Source organism: Gadus morhua, chromosome 6 (assembly GCF_902167405.1).
Source record: "Gadus morhua chromosome 6, gadMor3.0, whole genome shotgun sequence".
Classification (NCBI taxonomy): domain Eukaryota; kingdom Metazoa; phylum Chordata; class Actinopteri; order Gadiformes; family Gadidae; genus Gadus; species Gadus morhua.
This window is the reverse complement of record NC_044053.1, coordinates 2,419,932-2,437,687: the sequence shown is the minus strand read 5'-3', so window position 1 is coordinate 2,437,687 and position 17,756 is coordinate 2,419,932. Positions and strand designations below refer to the sequence as shown.

The window sequence follows — 17,756 nt, the reverse complement described above, 5'->3', positions numbered from 1 at the left end:
AACGCAAGCTCCGGGCAATCGCAAACGGGTTTAGCCGGCGCAGCCATAGAGCAACGACGATCTACAAGCCCCCCAAGTCAGCGGACAGCGGTTGATGATCTCGGGACTGACAGGCCTGTCCAAACTGTGTTAAAACAGTATCCTGTAACTCTTTACAATGGTAAGGGGAGATGTTTTCCGGTTGTTAATTTATTCACTTCTTGAAGCCAGCCCTGGCTTTCATTATAAGGCCTACTAAGCAGGTAAAATGTTGATTAATGTTTGCTTTGTCTATCTATTGGTGTTTAATAGGCTTGTATACGTATGGCATTGTGTCATTTCTGCCTGGCTTGTTCAATATGCTACTTTCTGCCACAATGCGTGCCTTCTGTCAGCGGTCCTGTTCTGTTATATGTTGTCAAGGGTGTTTTTGATTATTGTGGAGGCTGTTCTCTAAGGTTTATAAACAGTGCCAGGCCTACTTGATGATTTTTTTGGAGGTTCATAAACTGTTGTGTGTGTGATGTGAATAAACTATTTATGACATAGCAGAGGTGGTTAAACTGCACTTATTTGCGTTTAGCATTCACGACAGCCCTCCCCCTTTTTTTGCGTTAAAATATTTCACAAACGGCAGTGCCCCCCCGCTGGCGACCCATGCCCCTCCAGTAGATCTGCTCTGGAGCCGACTCTGGCAACGCGGCGTGTACTTAGGCCCCGTCCACACGAAGCCGAAACCGTTACGGTTTTGATCTATCCGGTTTCGGAGTATCTTCGCATAGACGGAGTCAAGCGAAACCGGGTAGATCTGTAGAATCGCTGTAGTACACATTCCAGGCCCATAAGGGGCGCCGCTTCTGCTACAAAAATAAATAGTAGGAAGAGGCGAGCATGCGCATAAAGGGTGAGACTCCGCGGGCTTAACAGTCATTGGCTAGACTATGGTCGAGGGGTGGGGCGATGACGTCATGGTTTACGGTTTCAGTCGGTTTCAGGCGTCCACACGAATCCAAAACGAAACCGGGTAGATTTGAAACCACCTCCTAGGGTGGTTTCAGAAGTTTGCGGTTTCGGTCAGCGGATTCGCCGGCTTCGTGTGGACGGAAGGCCGAACCGTACAAGACCTTTGCGGTTTCGCCATGAAATCGGCTTCGTGTGGACGGGGCCTTAGTGGGCCGCGCGCCGTGTATTGAGTGGGCCGGTCTGACAGAAACTCCCGGGCCACTTTTTTCCCCCAGTCCGCCCCTGTGCGTGTTTGCATGAGTGGATGTGTTTGTGTGTGTGTGCATGTGTGTGTTTGTACGAGTGTGTGTTTTTTTGCATGAGTATATTTTCTTTGAGTGTGTTAGTATGAGTGTGTGTGTGTTAGTACGAGTATGTGTGTGTTTGTATTTGTGTGTTTGTACGTCTGTGTGTGTTTGTGTGTGTGTGTGTGCATGTGTGTGTTTGTATGAGTGTTTTTTTGCATGATTATATTTTCTTTGTGTGTTAGTACGAGTGTGTGTGTTTGTATGTGTGTGTGTGTGAGTGTGAGTGAGTGTTTGTTTGTGTGTGAGTGAGTGTTTGTGTGTGTCTGTGTGTTAGTTAATTAGTGTGTGTGTGTGTGTGTGTGTGTGTGTGTGTGTGTGTGTGTGTGTGTGTGTGTGTGTGTGTGTGTGTGTGTGTGTGTGTGTGTGTGTGTGTGTGTGACTCATTCCTCCCACCAGCTCCCCTCCACAGTGTGCTGTGGCTCCGCCCTGCGTCTCGACTCCTTTTAAGGCCTCTTCGTTGCTCTGCCTCTGGTTGGCAGCCTCTCTCAGCAGCTTCTCTCAGCAGCTTCTCTCAGCAGCCTCTCTCAGCAGCCTCTCTCAGCAGCCTCTCTCAGCAGCTTCTCTCAGCAGCCTCCACCTGCTGCCGCCCACCAGAACACAGGCCCCAACATAGATATCATCGGTGCTAATGTTGTTTTACGTTCCTTCTGTACATTTCTGACCAGGGTCAGGTGTCCCGGTTCAATACCGTGGAGATGTTGAGCAGGGCTGCTTGAGCCTCAGTTGTGAGGGGAGTTTGTTAATGCAGCTCCTCTGGAGTCCTTTACAAAGGAAGACATCTAAATGACCAACAATATAACATAACAATCTAGAATAATCAAATGAAAGTGTATCTTATATATCATGGAGGCGGTGTATCTGAATAGAGCGGGGGGTGGGCGGGGGAGACGACGAGTCCTAATGTGCTTCCTGTCTGCCCAGGAAAGACTGGCAGGAAGTCAGGAAGGAGCTCATTGTTCCCAGAGGCGGGCGTCACCATCAGTCATCATCTCATGTTTCAGAGAGGTTGAGGGAGTCGGACCCTCCATCTTAAATCATCATGCGTTATCTACGCAATGTTAACGGGAGTTAACAAAAATTGGAGTTATTTGATTATGTTCTATTATGTGTTCAATTGTATTTGTGAATAGGGTGTGTGTTTGTGTGTGTGTGTTAGTGCATCTCCAGGAATCCTTGCTGTACTGTTTTAATTGTGATCACATGGGATTGGAACGGAATTCAGAAAAGGCATTCCTGAAATGAGTCAACAATGTACCCATTCCCCACCCTGGTCAGAGTCCCAGTCTTGAAGAGACAGCGCCTGTTTGTTGAATTGTATTACTACTACACGGCTCTGAGCTTTGACCTCCAAGGATAGTTTGGTACTCTCTTGTATCAAGGAAGGAGTCAATTCGGAAAAATGTTAAAGTTAACTGTTAGAGTATTGCCCTTTTGAAATAATATGGTGAAGATATTTTTGAAATTCAGTAAGGGAACTAAATGTTAAAATCACACTGTGAACATCACACCCCTTAAGGTGTAATAAAACAACGACATCAGGATCGAGTCTTAAAGAAGACAAAACACAGCGCATGGTGCAACAGCCTTTAATACAACGTGCAGCAAATCCAAACTCTTCACTGAGCATGCACAATATAAAACATATCTGATGATAATAATACACACCATAGAAAATATCTTCAAAAATAAAAATCATTTTTAAAAAAGGGGAAATTAAATAGTACACTTTGCTCAGCACCCCCCTGGGGCCCTTAACGGCCCTCTGGGGGCCCGGGGCCCGCAGACGACCCTGGGGAGAGGAAGCTCTCAGCATCCTGTTGTTATCACACCTCTGGGGCTCGCTGCGACCGGCCTGACACTCAGAGACAACTTCCTCACACAAGCAGCTGCAGTTGTGAATAAATTAGATGAGGTCTCTTTTAGCTAGTAGACAGAACTTTGAGTCAACAAGGCACCGTCTTGTTCTTCCGTGAAGCGCACATGCATTCCACTCCAGCCAATCACGTCGGTGCTCGCATCAGGGCGGCGTTCCCACGGCGACTGACCAGTAAGAGCCCAGCGCGTAGGAAAACGCCTCGCTGGGATTGGCTTGGCTAGAATTGTAAAGCTAAGTTCAATTGTTAAGGAGGCTGCTTGTCAGCTCAAGGGCAAGCTACTTAGTGCTTGCTGCCAGCTGGCGACGTATCTGGCCGGTATGTTGGTCCAACCCCCCTCAGTTTGTAACCACGTCAACCCTCACTCCAAACTCGCACTTACTCGGAGCGTAACCACACCAAGCTACAACTACCCCAGACACAAACCAGGCCCACATTAACCCTCAGCACTCTACCCTAGCCTTAACCTCGCCAATCCTCACCAAAACCATAACCACATCAAATTAACACTCCAGGCCATCTTTAACCTCAGACCTAACCAGGGTTCCCAAATCACAGCCAATCAAATCCAAACCGCCTCCAACTGTTACAATTGTTAAGCCGTTATTTGTTTCCTTAGAGGGCCAGTATTTGGGTCCCTGCAAAGCAAATGGTATGAGGGCTGAATGCAAAGTTATCTCTGGGTTTACCTCAGATATTTTTTTTGAGATTTCCCATGTTGTCTCTGCGGAGATATATATAGTCTGAAGTATCCTTCTTGGCTTTGGACTTTGCAATTGCTTTCTGATTGACTAAAGCTTATAACAATTACAAAAAACTAATTGTGCTTGGTACGGTTTGGTGCTATGGCTGTAGTTACTCTTTAAATGCAGTTTGTCTAATTTAAGCTAGCTGTTGCTTCAATTACCGGGCTAAAGCCTCACTCCAAACAGCTGAGGTGATTGACAGGTGGCTATTGTTAGCTCCTCCCATTGGCCTAATTTGGATATCAGGTGCTAGCAAAATGACTAGGTGGTGGCAAAGCAAAAGTCCCTTCACAAACATATGAGTGACATCACTGTTAGCTTAACAATAATAGCGATATAAAATGTCATAAATATTGTAAACAGTGTGATTGTCGTTGGGTGACTATTGACACTATGGTTGCAAAAAACACAAATCCATTCTGCTTCCAGGAAGCTGACGGTTACATTAGCCTGTTGGAAGATTGGAAATGTGTCCAAATATTGTCATGCAGTCACACCACGAAACAGTCAGCCAGTGTTACGCAACACAAAAGCACTCCTTATAAGGACAATGTGACAAAAGACATCTCTGAACAACGCTAAACCAGTCCCACGTCAACCCTGTTCAAGACTTCCTCCTCCACTCACTTCAGTCGGATCAGATGGGTTGAATGGGTTTGTGAGACACAGGCCAGGAGACACAGGCCAGGAGACACAGGCCAGGAGACACAGGGTGCCCATGGTTCTGGGGGATGACCCGACACTCGCGTTCACCAGCAGAACTGGAGTAAGTCTGGAACGATCTACGGCCACTTCCCGACGTTGGGGTCGTTTTCGTATCATCACCATCTGATCATCAACCACCACGGCTCTAACTAATCCATGATGTTCTATTTTCATTGAATTGAGTTGTATAGACTAGCTTAAACAATTGCAAAGCTACTCCTAAAATCTGCTAGTCCAGTATAAAAGATATTCACAGATGAATCACTGCTTTTTTTTAAAACTGACATGTGTCATAATGGTCCAAAAGAGGATGTTTTGGCATGATCGATTAGGAATAGGCGAGGCAAGATACGTCTGGTTGAAATTCTCAAACCCGAATTTGTAAAAAAAATACTGACTTGGCCTCCAGCTCTTTTGGCTACAAGGCAGCCTAGTATTGAGATTCAATAACTTCAGGAATACATTTCTGGGAGTCGCGGCGAGCAATTCCCGGTAAATAATTCAAGGAAGTTGCTGTGGTTTCATGGTGGCTGCCATGGAGGTGGCCTTGGACTCATGACCGGATCCAACGCTGGATATAAGGCACGTTACGGCCCACTATGGCACCTAAAGACCCATCATGACCAGGTGGAAGGGCATGGCCTGAGCATGACATCGCTCCACCCCTGGTTCCTCCCGGGAGGAGAACCTTGTACACGGTGCGACTGAGAGAAGATCGACATTCACAGCGAAGCCTGAAGATGGGGATGGTAGAGTGGCAGTGTCCAAACCGGACCGCTCTGGAACATCAGCAGCAGCACATTGCTGGACATCTTCTGACATCAGACAGCACTGGCCCATAACACTGGTCATCAAACTCGGGTCTCATAATACTGGTTGTACTGGTGGTGTAAAGGACCCCATGAAACTGCATTCAGAGCGTATCTTGCTTCTGTGATGTGGGATGAGGGTATGATGATGGAACAGAACGTGGCTAATTCAGGATGGATGAGTGGTAACAATACCCAGTGCCTGAAGCGGTTAGATTCGACCGGGCACCAAGGGCGGCAGTATTGGCTCGATGATGCCAGCCCCATTAGACCTGCAACCTGTTCTCCTCAGTTGCTTTTTTGTATGTGAATGTAAACTTGTAAACTGACATTTTTGGCAAACGTTTGGCAAAACAGGAGAATAACATGAGAAGGGAAATAAGCCGTAAAGGTTAAAAGGTATTCTTTTCTATTTTGTGTTGTCTTTTAAGTGGACTCCCAAGGCACTATCCTGTTGTCAGAGAAAGTCGACGTACAAAAAAAGTGAGCATTCCAAAAAGAAAGAGGGGTGAATCCAGACCTTGGAATGGAACAAAGATCCCGCAAACTAGCTAGTAGGTCAACACAAACCAAACCTTGAAGGCCTACCTGTGTGCCTAATGCTAGTGTGGCTCCAAAATAAAATCCTCTTCCTTCTACTCCGTAACACCTCATGAAGGAATTGTGATCCTTCTCCAAGGTCGTTCAGTGTGTCCTCTGTCCAAAATGGAATCAGCTAATTTGATACACTGAACCCAGTCTTCGGGCTAACCCTAACTTGTGTTTGGTTCGCAGTAGATGTACTTCAGTCCAAATTGTACTTCAAGCCGAATTGACAGGCAAAAGGGACACGTTCAAATGTGGCATTGTTGTTGCCGTAATACTGATTATAAATTTTTAGCCCTAGAAGTCGAGAACCAAGTGAGAGTAGAGGTTCTGATCAGGAGTTTGTGACGATCTTGAAACAAAGGTAGTCCGGTCTTGCACCCGTCCCGGATCAGCACTGCTACTCTTGCAGACTTGGGTTCCCTCAACGTTCTGATCAATGATCCAATCGGTGTAAATTCAGTGTCCAATTTGCCATTTTTAGCCATTAGCCATGACTACTACATAGCCATCTGATGACAGAGCACCAGGACCATGTGTTCCTTCATGTGACCTCTGACCTTAAACACTGGCACCTAAAATGAGAGGAGGGGGCGGAGAGGAAGGAAGGAGGGGAGAAAAGAAGAGTTTGCTTTTAGATCTGTTAAGCCGGTCTGGACCGCCGGCCATTGAAGTATTCTCATTCATGTCATCTAAACCTATTATGGCATCTATTGCTATCATTACCATTTGATGATTGAGCATAAACATTTTTCCAGAGCGATTAATAATGAGTTGAGAAGCATGTCATTAGAGAGCGCGCAGGGAAACGCTCCGGACAGCATGGATCGAACCCGGAAATTTCAGGCTGGTGCTGGAATACCCTATCCCGACCCTTTGTGAAACAATCCTCAAGATACGTATAGATCTGTTTCCTCAAAGTGAGGGTTTAGTGTAGCCTGGCTATTGCCAGACCAAGCTCAATCGTAGATTGCACGTGGGTCTGGGGAAGCTGCTGTCATTTTCTTCAGCACAAAAGGCGTGATCAATGGGCCTAGTTCAAATGACTCTGTACTCAATTGGCTGCTTGCCGTCGCTTCCCTGTCATCATTGTGTTAAACCAGCCAAAAGCGTGCCAGGGGGGAAAGCCAGCTTGGTGATTGGCTCCTGCAAAATCAATCGAAACTAGAACGAAATGCATTGCTCTTCTCTAGACCCTCCTGCAGGGCGAACTCAAATTGCAGGCAGAATGGGCGGGGCTACCCAGGCTAGGTTTAGTGAGTACCAGTGAGGCCCGACGCACCTGTTTGCTGGGAGCCGCAGCTCACTTTGTAAGACGTCCACAAACTAACAGCCATCAGGAAGGTCGCGATGAAGCCAAACACCTTGAGAGAAACAGAACACATGCCTTACATTCAAATCCACATGAACAGTGTAGTGTATTCAAGTGCTGAAGTAAGTCAGCGGTTTCTGCATCTAGCTCGGTCATGGTTGCAATGAGCTTGTGTTGCTAGTATTTGCTACATCACAAGGACAAATTCCTCTTTCGGAGAAAACTTCTGCTATGTTACATCAGATAAGGGACATACTGTGAGTTCAACAGGACTGCTACATATTTGATGTTCGAAAAGCAAGTTAGGTTTTGTTGATATCGTCAGAATTTAGTGGAGAGCAAGAAGAAGTTTAAGCATAGATTTTCAGTTGAAAACAGAATAAAGTGTCTTTAAAGGGTGGCATTCTCTCTAAAATACAAGGGTTCCAATGCTTCTTTCTACATCATTGTGAGCTTTCCACGCCTCTCTGGACAGGACAGTGGAGAGGGACAGGGACGGACCCTGGGACAGCCCAGGGTCGCAGGTCAGGACAGGCCGCTACGAGTCCACGTGGGTGTCACGTGCTCCAAACTCTTTTCCAGAATGCTAGTTGGCCATTGGCCGTGCACTCTTACTCCCCCTTGCTCAAGGGAGTGTTATGTTGAGTTAACAAGGCCCTCGCAATCTACTCCTGCCAAACGACGAGTCATAACGTCACAGCTCCCTTTTCACAGCGATGATCCTGGTGAAGGTGTGGATGGAGGGGGTTCCTGCGACCTACCGAACCCGCCACCAGCACCGAGATCCCTCCACTCTTCACCGAGCCCACGATGGAGGCGATGAGGACCAGGATGGAGCCAACGGCGTAGTGGAGGAACTCCTGAGGAACCAGAGACAGGGTCCGTCACACACAGCGGCCGGGGGGGGACGTCAACATGGGTGACACCTCGGTACCCCCCACCCCCCTCCCACCCCCCTACCCCCGCGGCATGGTGCTGACAGGGCCCGTTTTAGTGCCGAGCTCAACGGCCGTCCCGCGGTCGATGGAGTTCTGTTCTTTGTTTGTCACACGTCCAGTCCATTGACTCAGACATATTGTACCGTCGGGTGTGACGTGGACCGCCGCTCTACCGGTGGCTACGGCCCACTGGAAAGGCTGCCAGAGGTTGACCTGGCCAGCGTACATCCTGGGGTACACTCCAACAAGAGGAAAGCTTTTGAAACGGCCTGTACTGGCGAATCCACCTCAAACCCGGTGGGCCAACAGGGCCTGTAACGCTGAGCGGACCTCCCCCATAGTGGGGGCTCTGGTCTTCTGTAGCCACAGACACCAGAGCTGCAGTTATCCTCACTGATCACATAACACCAGTAGCGTTATCAAATGTCATAAGCATTGTAAACAGTGTGATTGTCGTTGGGTGACTGATGAAACTATGGTTTAACAAACAAAGTCCATTCTGCTTCCAGGACTGTCGTTGGTTACATGACGGATGCATTAGCCTGCTTGAGGATTGGAAATGTGTCCGAATATTGTCCTGCAGTCACATCACGAAACAGTCAGCAAGTGGACACAGTCAGCCAGTAGATACAGTCAGCCAGACGATACAGTCAGCCAGTGGATACAGTCATCTAGACGATACAGTCAGCCAATGGATACAGTCAGCCAGACGATACAGTCAGCCAGTGGATACAGTCAGCCAGTGGATACAGTCAGCCAGACGATACAGTCAGCCAGTGCCACAGTCAGCCAGTGGATACAGTCACACCACGAAACAGTCAGTCAATGGATACAGTCAGCCAGACGATACAGTCAGCCAGTGGATACAGTCAGCCAGACGATACAGTCAGCCAGTGGATACGGTCAGCCAGTGGCCACAGCGGGGAACTCTTGAAACTAGAAGCTCTCAGAGGACGACTTGGTATGTGAGCGGTTGAATGTGTCCCCAGGTGAGTGAGTTACTGTACAGGTGAATGCGTGAGTGAGTGTGACTGTGAATAGGTAAACAGGTGAGCGTTGAGGTGCAGGGCGTTGTGTGTTGACTTGCCATGAGGGGCCAGTTGATGCAGGCGATCTTGGCCTGCAGCCGGAACATGTGCATGAGGAAGAAGATGAGAAAGGCGAAGAGGAACCACAGCGTCACCACCTCGAAGTAGCGGAACGCTGGCCAGTCCGGCCAGGCACGGGCGCAATGCACACACAGGAAGGCCACAAGGAGCGCAACCTGGGGGCGCACACACACACACAGACACATGGACACAAACACACACAGACACACACATGAACACACACGCATGTGGACACAACCATGCACACACACGCCCACGCACGCACGCACACACACACACACACACACACACAAATGTTATATACCGCTATCATGGCAATATGATACAAAATGCGCAGTTGCTTCCCAAATGTCTTTAAATCATGTGTTGATGGTTGGTGGTAAGCCTGCAGTGGCACAATATAAGTCCCACCATAGAGCTTTTTAAAACCGTAACACTAACGGACTTAGTATATCTACTTAATGGAGCGTTAGATAGATATACAATTCCAACGTGTCCCTCTCCCTTTGTAGCCTACTATCTAACGCTGTTACTGAACTCAACAGTTTGTGTTGCTACCTTGTTTTGCTCGGTGTTGAACAGTTCCCTGTTGGTCCACTGGTCGATAATGTGGAGATCTGTGCCGTCAGTTAGGAACCACGCCTCATGATCTCTAACTCTCATCCTTAACTGCTGACACTAAACACACTTCGTTTGGCCCCAGTTATTAACAGTGGTCGGTTTTTTAAAAATCAGGACTTCCTCCCAGCTTCACAAACAGGATGTGTGCTGTTGTTATTGTACTGAACACAGACGCAGAGCGACCACTTCTTTATGTCCCTGACCGAATACATGGAGACTAAACCACTGAACCTCTCCCTGCCCAGCGTCGGGTCCGGAGCTCGGTTCCCGGGCGCGGGTCCGGAGCGCGGGTCCAGAGCTCCAGAGCTTGGGTACAGAGCAAAGGAGCAGAGTAGGCCCGTTAGTGTCCCTGATCGAGGAGGTGATCGTAAAAACACGTTCACCTCCCGGCAGGGCTCCATGAAACACATCCTGGTGTCCGTGCGACCCGGTCTGTTTACCGCAGCGGTTGAATTCTGTCTACGGACGGTTCCGATCGCTGTAAATAAACGCATGCATTGCAGTTCCAGGCATCCGTACCCTTTTTAAACTTCACCCCCTAATAATCCGCCCCACACTAACCCGTCCGATGCCCACCCTTCACGGCCGGCCACCGGGACTCTCACCATCTGCGATATCTTCAGGATGCCCCCGGTGGTCCGTATGTAGCCGACGTTCAGGAATCCTCCGTCGGACGTCCTGGTGGTGGTGGTGGTGGTGATCACGGTGTGCGACATGTTGGCTGATAATAAAAAGATCCGCTGTCTGACTCCAGCGGGTTGCGGGCTGCGACGCGTCCACCAGCTCCGGTTCTCCGGGGTTTGCAGTCTGCTCTGCACTGCCCGTCTGTGGGCCAGGGGGTGGGTGCGCTTCTCTTTAGGGGTGGGGTTAGTCAGGAAACAGAAGCGTGACTTTGTACCTTTCTCCCACGTCCTGTGCTTTCATCGCATCAGTGGGCAGTGCGAATAGGGCGCTGCACGCCGGTATTGTCCGCCCATCAGTCACGGTGCAGCGGGTCCGGACCCCGTCCACCTCCAGCCGCCAAAGGGAGGCTGGGACCCTGGATCTAGTACCGCACCTTTGTGAACATTCAGGCTCTGAAAAGCAGGCCTGGACTGTTTTGGTTCGTTGTTATAGTTATAGATGGTTATAAACGCTCCCTTCATTTGATTTCGGCACTATGAGGAGTTTGTTTGGGGGAGGGTATATTTACAACAGAATGGACAGGACGTCTATACAGGGCTATGAAGTGAACAGCAAGTGACGGAAAAACAGAAGTTCTAATAACTAGGCCTATTTAATTAGCGAAGCCAAAACAGCAGCAAGAGCAAATACGTCAGCGTTCGTTGTAATGGAGAGAAAGGCTGAAATCACATGGGCAGGAAACAATTTTGTTTGTGTGTGTGTGTGTGTGTGTGTGTGTGTGTGTGTGTGTGTGTGTGTGTGTGTGTGTGTGTGTGTGTGTGTGTGTGTGTGTGTGTGTGTGTGTGTGTGTGTGTGCAGACGCAACATAAACGTTATACAAACAACACAGCAATGTGCAGTCGAAGATACTTGACCACTATGAGGCCCGCCGCGGCGGTGGGAGACCGCGGCGGTGTGAACCCAGACGCACTGGTTAGAGGAACATCACACCGCTAGGTTTCATCCCGTGGGTTCAAAACCGGTCCAGCACAGTCGGAAACCGAAGCCGAGTTAGCGTCACCGATATTTGAAAAATAGTGGAAAATAGGACCAATAATCATTGTCGGACCGGATATTGGCCTGCATTTTTAGAGTATTATTCTCTTGGCCTTCTTTTGTGCTACGAAACTACAGGCTGACCTCAACAAGTTATGAGTTCTGTTTCAGGCCACGTTTTAACTAGTTCTGTGACGCCCCCTGCTGTCAATCACTCGCAAAGTGTGTGTGTGTGTGTGTGTGTGTGCGTGTGTGTGTGTGTGTGTGTGCGTGTGTGTGTGTGTGTGTGTGCGCGTGTGCGTGTGCGCGCGCGTGTGTCAGCAGAAAGAAACACAGTTTAAACTTGGAGAAACAGGAATTCTATTTGAAGAGCAGAAAGAGGAAATATGAAGATGGAAGGGATGCTTAGAGGACCACACTGAGTCACACACGGACACACGGACAGAGAGACTCAACATGGACGGCTGTCTCTTGGCCACAGTGCTCTCTCTGCTGCCAGCCTTCCTGGGAGGTGAGTTTCAAACCTTAAGTTTAGACTCGTGTCTTGTTTGGGTTTGTATTATCTCATTGTACTTAGACCTGTGACTTTGCCCACATGCTCAGCCTCTGTATCTCTCAGGTTGTTTGGTTTCCAAGGATTTATTTGAGTTGAGTTTATATTCGATTGACGACAAATGAATAAGGTGTGAATATCTATATATATAACTACAGGAATATTTGTCCCAACTGTATAGTCCCTTGTCGCATCGCAAACAAAGAGCATGAGCCTAGCCTCAATCTGAACTGCAGTTCCGGCCGGTTCCTGTAAGAGACTTTATTTGTCCAAAAGTTATGACTTCAGGACTTCCTGTTTAAGAGTATGACTGGTCACATGACCTCCCTCCCAACAGCCTCTAAAAGATGGGACGCAGACAAACAGCCCTTCAGTTCAGTTTTACAACGGCCTTTTGACATCACCCACCCCCCCCCCCCCTCCCCCCCTCCTTCCTCGATCACCCCCACCCCCCCACCCCCCCCTCCTTCCTCCATCACCCCCCCCCCCAGCCCAGGGCTCAGCCGACGACAGCTGGTCCATGACGGTGCCACCGGAGGTGCGTGCGACCGAGGGCTACCCGGTGGTGCTGCCCTGCTCCTTCAGCCACCCCAACCACACCCCCCACTCCTCCCTGCTGGTGGCCTGGCGGCAGGGCACCACCCGCCTCTTCCACTGCACCACCCACGCCGGCCAGCAGGCCTGCGAGGCCTCCCCCCAGCAGGACCCCCGCTACCGGCTGCAGGGGAACCCGCGGGAGCACGACCTCTCCCTGCGCATCAACAGCGCCGCCCTGCAGGACGGAGGCCGCTACTACTGCCGCGTGGAGGTGCCGGGGCACAAGCACGCCAGCTACGAGGACAGGATGGGCACACTGCTCCGGGTGGAGGGTAGGGCGGGGGCGGGGCTGTGGGGTCGCTCCTTGGGCGTAAAACATTTTTTTGTTTGGTTCCGGTTTCCGACCGACCCTGTCAATTCATGTGCGACCCAAATCATTTTATGAGCTATAAAAAAAGAAAAAAGTTTTTTTTTTTTTTTTTATGCAAACTATAATTACATTTTGGTACAGCACCTCTTCATTCACAAGGTTGAGCGAATTTTCTCGTTTTTAAATGAAAACAACCTACCTATCATTCGCTGCCGCTGGAAAAAATAAAATAAAAATATAAAATAAATTCCCTACCTACCCATGACCTCAACTGGCAACCAACAGGAACCAAACTTTTTTTTTTTTTTAGGCCTTATCAAAGTCATTCCCGCGGCGGTCCTTTTAAAAGCCTCCTTCTTTCCCTTCCCAGCACCGCCGCGTATCCTGTCCCTGTCGGTCCAGGGCAGCGAGGACTCGGGGTTCAGGGCGCAGTGCGAGGTGGAGGGATCCCCTCTTCCGGACATCCAGTGGGTCTCCCCGGACCACCTGCTGCTGGAGGGGCTGGAGGTGGGGCGGCCAGGCCAGGGCTCCTCCCCCTCCCAGGGCTCCTCCCCCTCCCAGGGCTCCTCCCCCTCCCGGCACCACGCCGTCAGCCAGCTCCCTGACATCCGCCCTGGGCAGCAGTACACCTGCAGCGCCACCAACCCCCTGGGCAGGGAGCAGGCCACGCTGTACCTCCTACCCCCCAGGAGGGAGGCCTGCCCAGGGGCCACCGGCCCTCCTCTCCTGCTCCTGCTCTCGCTGTCCCTGGGGGCCAAGGCCCTGCTGCTAGGGGGGGTGGGGGTGTGGGCGGTGCAGGGAAGGGCCTCGTCTGGCCCTATCTGTAGGTGGAGGTGAGCCGGTCTACAAGCCCACAACCGCTGTATTCCTGGGCTTGGTGTCATAGACCTCTGAAGAATAAGTCCCGCCTCCAAGCCTCCCGGTTCCCTCGGTCAAATGTCGATGGGAAATAACCTGGTTTTTTTTAATGACCGTACATAACAAACTCTGTAGGCGACGAGGAAGTTAAAGCTGCGTCACGTGGGTTTTTGGATATTCGGTGCCGTGAGAGTAGTAAACAATTATTAATGCTACTTTAACGGCACAGACAATCCAAAAAAAACTGTTGAAACTAGAGGGAAAAAGTGTGTGGTTCAAAACGTCACGCGGCTTTTACTTCTTGGCCGGCCACAGAGTTTGTTATGTACGATCAGGAGGGTGCCGGAGCCTCGGAGGCGGGACTTGCTCTTCAGAGGTCTTTTCACCCTTTCTCTCTCACCCTCACTGGTCGTTTCTCATGTCATGTGATTGGTGATGTCATGCCGTTGTGCTGCCTGCTGGGTACACTGATGATGACCAGACTGGAATCAGGGGAAAGGAGATGACTGGAATGGAGTTTTCACATTTTCTCATGATTAATTCTTGCCTCCTGTTTGGAGGCAGGATCGGTCAAGATTTGGCAAAAGTCTTCATGTAGATCAATGTTGTGTTTACCTTCATGCGTTGACCTTGCTGTGACTTCTTGCATGTTCAAGGGAATACTAGAATAAACAACACAACAAGCCGACTTCACATTGTTTAATGAAAACATTTGAAGCACACTCACCAAATACATTTATATAAATCTACATATCTATGTTAATCAAATGTCTGTCTGTGTATGCATGCAAATTATTCTCCATCTGCATGTGAGAGATGATATAATTCATAAGAGTTGCATCAAGGAACTGCTGTTGAAATCATATTCTTATTCGAACATCAACCTATTTCCTACATTACAATCAACTTCCACACAACGGAACAAGGTAAACTCCTATGTCCTGTCCAGCTGTCTGGGCGGGTCTAAAGTCAAAGGGATGGGCTTAGTCTTGCTGTGACTTTGAGGGGTGTGGCCTAGTTCTGTAGGGGGGTGGTGTAAGGTTCAGAAAGGCTGTAGCATACATGGGTGTGTGGTCTAAACTAATTGGGCATTAAAGGAGAACAAAACCCCAGCACCACGTGTAGGCTGGTTTGCCTTGGGCGACTCCCCCACAATGTTAAACACATGCTATTGCATGCTATCCGGTGATTGGCTGTTATTGTCACCTTCCAGTCACCTGTGTCAAAACCGAAACTGAAGGGGTGTTAATAGGGGAGCCTGCTGGCCCAGAATGGAAACAAATGGGCGGGTCAGGGGGTTTAGTTCTCCTTTAAAGGTGCACCCATTCGGTAAGAATGGAGCACAGAAAGGGGCGTGTTCTGTTAGCTGCTTGTCAAGAGTTATCGGAGGAGGTTGGGGGGCTTATAACACAGCGGCACAGCAGAAGTACAGTAGCTCTCGTCGCTCCAGCCAAAGTCTTTGTTGGGGTCCAGGCTCATCATGGCACACTGGCCCTCCTCTTCTCCCCCGGGCTCCCCCTTCCCCCAGTGGGTGACCAACACCTCCTCCTTGTTCAGCCGGTACCAGTCGCCCGTCAGAGAACTCCGGCGGTAGCCGATCCACACCTGCTCCAGCGTCTTGTTCATGGCGTGGAGTTTAGGGGCGAGGAAGCGTAGCTCGACACCGTCCATGGCGGCCAGCTCTAGGCCCAGACCCCGGCAGAACTTGATGGACTCCACCCAGCCCATCTCTTTAACTCCTATGTTAACCAGCTCCGGATCCAGGACGCAGCCCTTCAGGCCTGGTCCACAATGGGAGGAGAGATAAGATACATCAGATCAGATTGGGATGGATTAGATCGGAATAGATTAGGTTGGATTATGTCAGATTGGTTTGGATTAGAAATGACTGCATTGGATATGATTTGATTCCTTTCAGTTATCCAATAACATTGAGTTTTGATAGACAATCAAGTATATATTTTGAAAATGAAATAATTGTTACTACCAGAACTAACCAGTGCCTTTACAAACGTTGCACTACAATACCTACTTGTGGACTTGCTGATGATGGGGGCAGGGTTTCCAAACAATGTGGTATCGTTGCTTCCCAATTCATAGACGGCAATCATGGATTTGGGGTGCCAGAAGAGGTTTTTATAAAGGTTCAGTAGTGTGACGCGAGTAGAGACATAGTCGGTGGTTAGGATGGGGTTCCAGACTTGATTAACGAGTGGATTGAGCCCGTGATGAACCAATTTCTTGTGATCCTCGTGGACGACGAGAATAGCGAATCTTGGAATGGACCCAAGGTCGGGGTTTCCATGGATCTGGAAACAGGCGGCGAATTCCTCTTCTGGCAAGATGCTGAGCAGCAAGCCGGGTATGTGGAAGAGCACTGAGCCGAAGGACTGCACCGTGGGGTGGTCCGGATCGTAGGGAAGAGGGCTAGGGTTTCCCGCTATGAGCAGAACCGCTTGCTTTTCGCTACCGGTCATGAAATCAGGTGGGATAAAGTAGTTGAGCTCGGTGGCACTCTCTGGGTCCAGAGGAGTGACCATCATCCCACAGGTGCAGTTGAAGATGGTGAAGCACGGATGACCAAAGAGAACAGACACGGGCTCAGTTGCATCCACCTCGTACTCCGCAGCCACGTTTGACATCCAGAACTGAGCCAGTTCAAACGGTGCGAGAGAAACCGTCTGATCACCATCGCCTTTCCACTGGACATCGTTTGCTGCACCAGTGTTCATGACGATGACCGTGAATGGGGATCTCTCTGGTATCTCTGATGTAGGATCCGCCAGGATCTCTGTTATCGTGCTGGGTGTTGGTGGGATCTTGTACACTTTGCCCAACTTGTCAGTCGCTTTTACCAGAGAGGTCTGGATGCTTTGGTCTTTGCTGTTGATGATTCGGACGATGATGGGCTTGTTGCTTTTGATTTGGATGGTTTTGTTGGAGGTTGGGTTTCTCCGCAGCTCCACACCAGACATGTACACAGTTATTGTATTTGCTCGACTCATTTCATCATTTTCCATGGGTATTCCATCTGACTTATATTCAACCAGAGTCTCACCTTCCAAGGAAAAGATTTCAATAGCCTTAAGAGATGTAATGGGATGGTAGTGAGCGATGTTTTCTGGGAAAGCCACCAGGAACTCAAGGCCACTGCTGTTCAGATTCAATGGATCTGTGGGGAACACAATATTCAGCTGAAACAACTTCTTTAAAGGACCGTGGACTCACTGGCTCGACCCTACATCCGAACTACACTCTATCAAGATGGATCTCATCGTCTTTTAACTCATTTTCCTTTTCTTCTTTACTAAATGTCAAACAATCCCACACAATTTGAAATGGAAAATTTGGTAGCTTTTGAATTTTGGAACGCACCTAGCTGAGCATGGGCGGTTGGAAGAATCAGGAGGAGGGCTAGCGAGATCATCGTAGATTCATCAAGGACCCAGCCGAGATTCATCATCTGGATACTGGGAGGTTGGGTAGTAAAGTATAGTATAGGAAACCTTTAATACATTATAGCATGGAAATTATAGTATAGTGTAATTCAGTATAATGAAGTGTCATATAGTACAGTATAGTGTCATGTAGTATCATGTCGTGTAATGTAGTCCAGTAGGCCTACGCTGTAAAAAAAAGTTATCTTACAGGGAATGTTCTGTATTATTTTGCATGTATAATTAGGGAAATCAGTCGTGTGTATTCCTTAACATCGCAGGTCACTTAGCACGAGTGGTAAAGGGGATTTTCTTTTCAGTGTCAGTGTTACGCCCTTTTTGCAGAGACATTGT

General features: G+C 49.1%; 3 protein-coding genes across 4 annotated transcripts; 1 reads left to right on the top strand and 2 right to left on the bottom strand.

Annotated features, from left to right (window-relative positions):
* Window positions 1–2,859: 2,859 nt before the first annotated feature.
* Window positions 2,860–10,961, bottom strand: cmtm7 (CKLF-like MARVEL transmembrane domain containing 7). Of its 2 annotated transcripts, none has more exons than XM_030358834.1 (5): window positions 10,594–10,961; window positions 9,346–9,522; window positions 8,082–8,180; window positions 7,291–7,372; window positions 2,860–6,583 (listed from the first exon to the last, which is right to left on the bottom strand). In XM_030358834.1, exons 1-5 carry the CDS (start codon window positions 10,702–10,704, stop codon window positions 6,570–6,572), a joined length of 483 nt encoding a protein of 160 aa, XP_030214694.1. In that variant the 5' UTR covers window positions 10,705–10,961; the 3' UTR covers window positions 2,860–6,569. The 2 variants fall into 2 exon arrangements, with proteins under 2 accessions (XP_030214694.1, XP_030214696.1); XM_030358836.1 differs by lacking the exon at window positions 10,594–10,961 and adding an exon at window positions 9,926–10,556.
* Window positions 10,962–11,064: 103 nt separating this feature from the next.
* On the top strand, window positions 11,065–14,653 carry LOC115545528 (sialic acid-binding Ig-like lectin 15). Its single transcript, XM_030358813.1, has 3 exons — window positions 11,065–12,158; window positions 12,692–13,069; window positions 13,478–14,653. Exons 1-3 carry the CDS (start codon window positions 12,104–12,106, stop codon window positions 13,942–13,944), a joined length of 900 nt encoding a protein of 299 aa, XP_030214673.1. The 5' UTR covers window positions 11,065–12,103; the 3' UTR covers window positions 13,945–14,653.
* Window positions 14,654–15,345: 692 nt separating this feature from the next.
* Window positions 15,346–17,491, bottom strand: LOC115545761 (uncharacterized). The gene is made up of 3 exons (XM_030359186.1): window positions 17,341–17,491; window positions 15,998–17,137; window positions 15,346–15,746 (listed from the first exon to the last, which is right to left on the bottom strand). The coding sequence occupies exons 1-3, from the start codon at window positions 17,426–17,428 to the stop codon at window positions 15,346–15,348; spliced, it is 1,629 nt and encodes a 542-aa protein (XP_030215046.1). The 5' UTR covers window positions 17,429–17,491.
* Window positions 17,492–17,756: the final 265 nt, after the last annotated feature.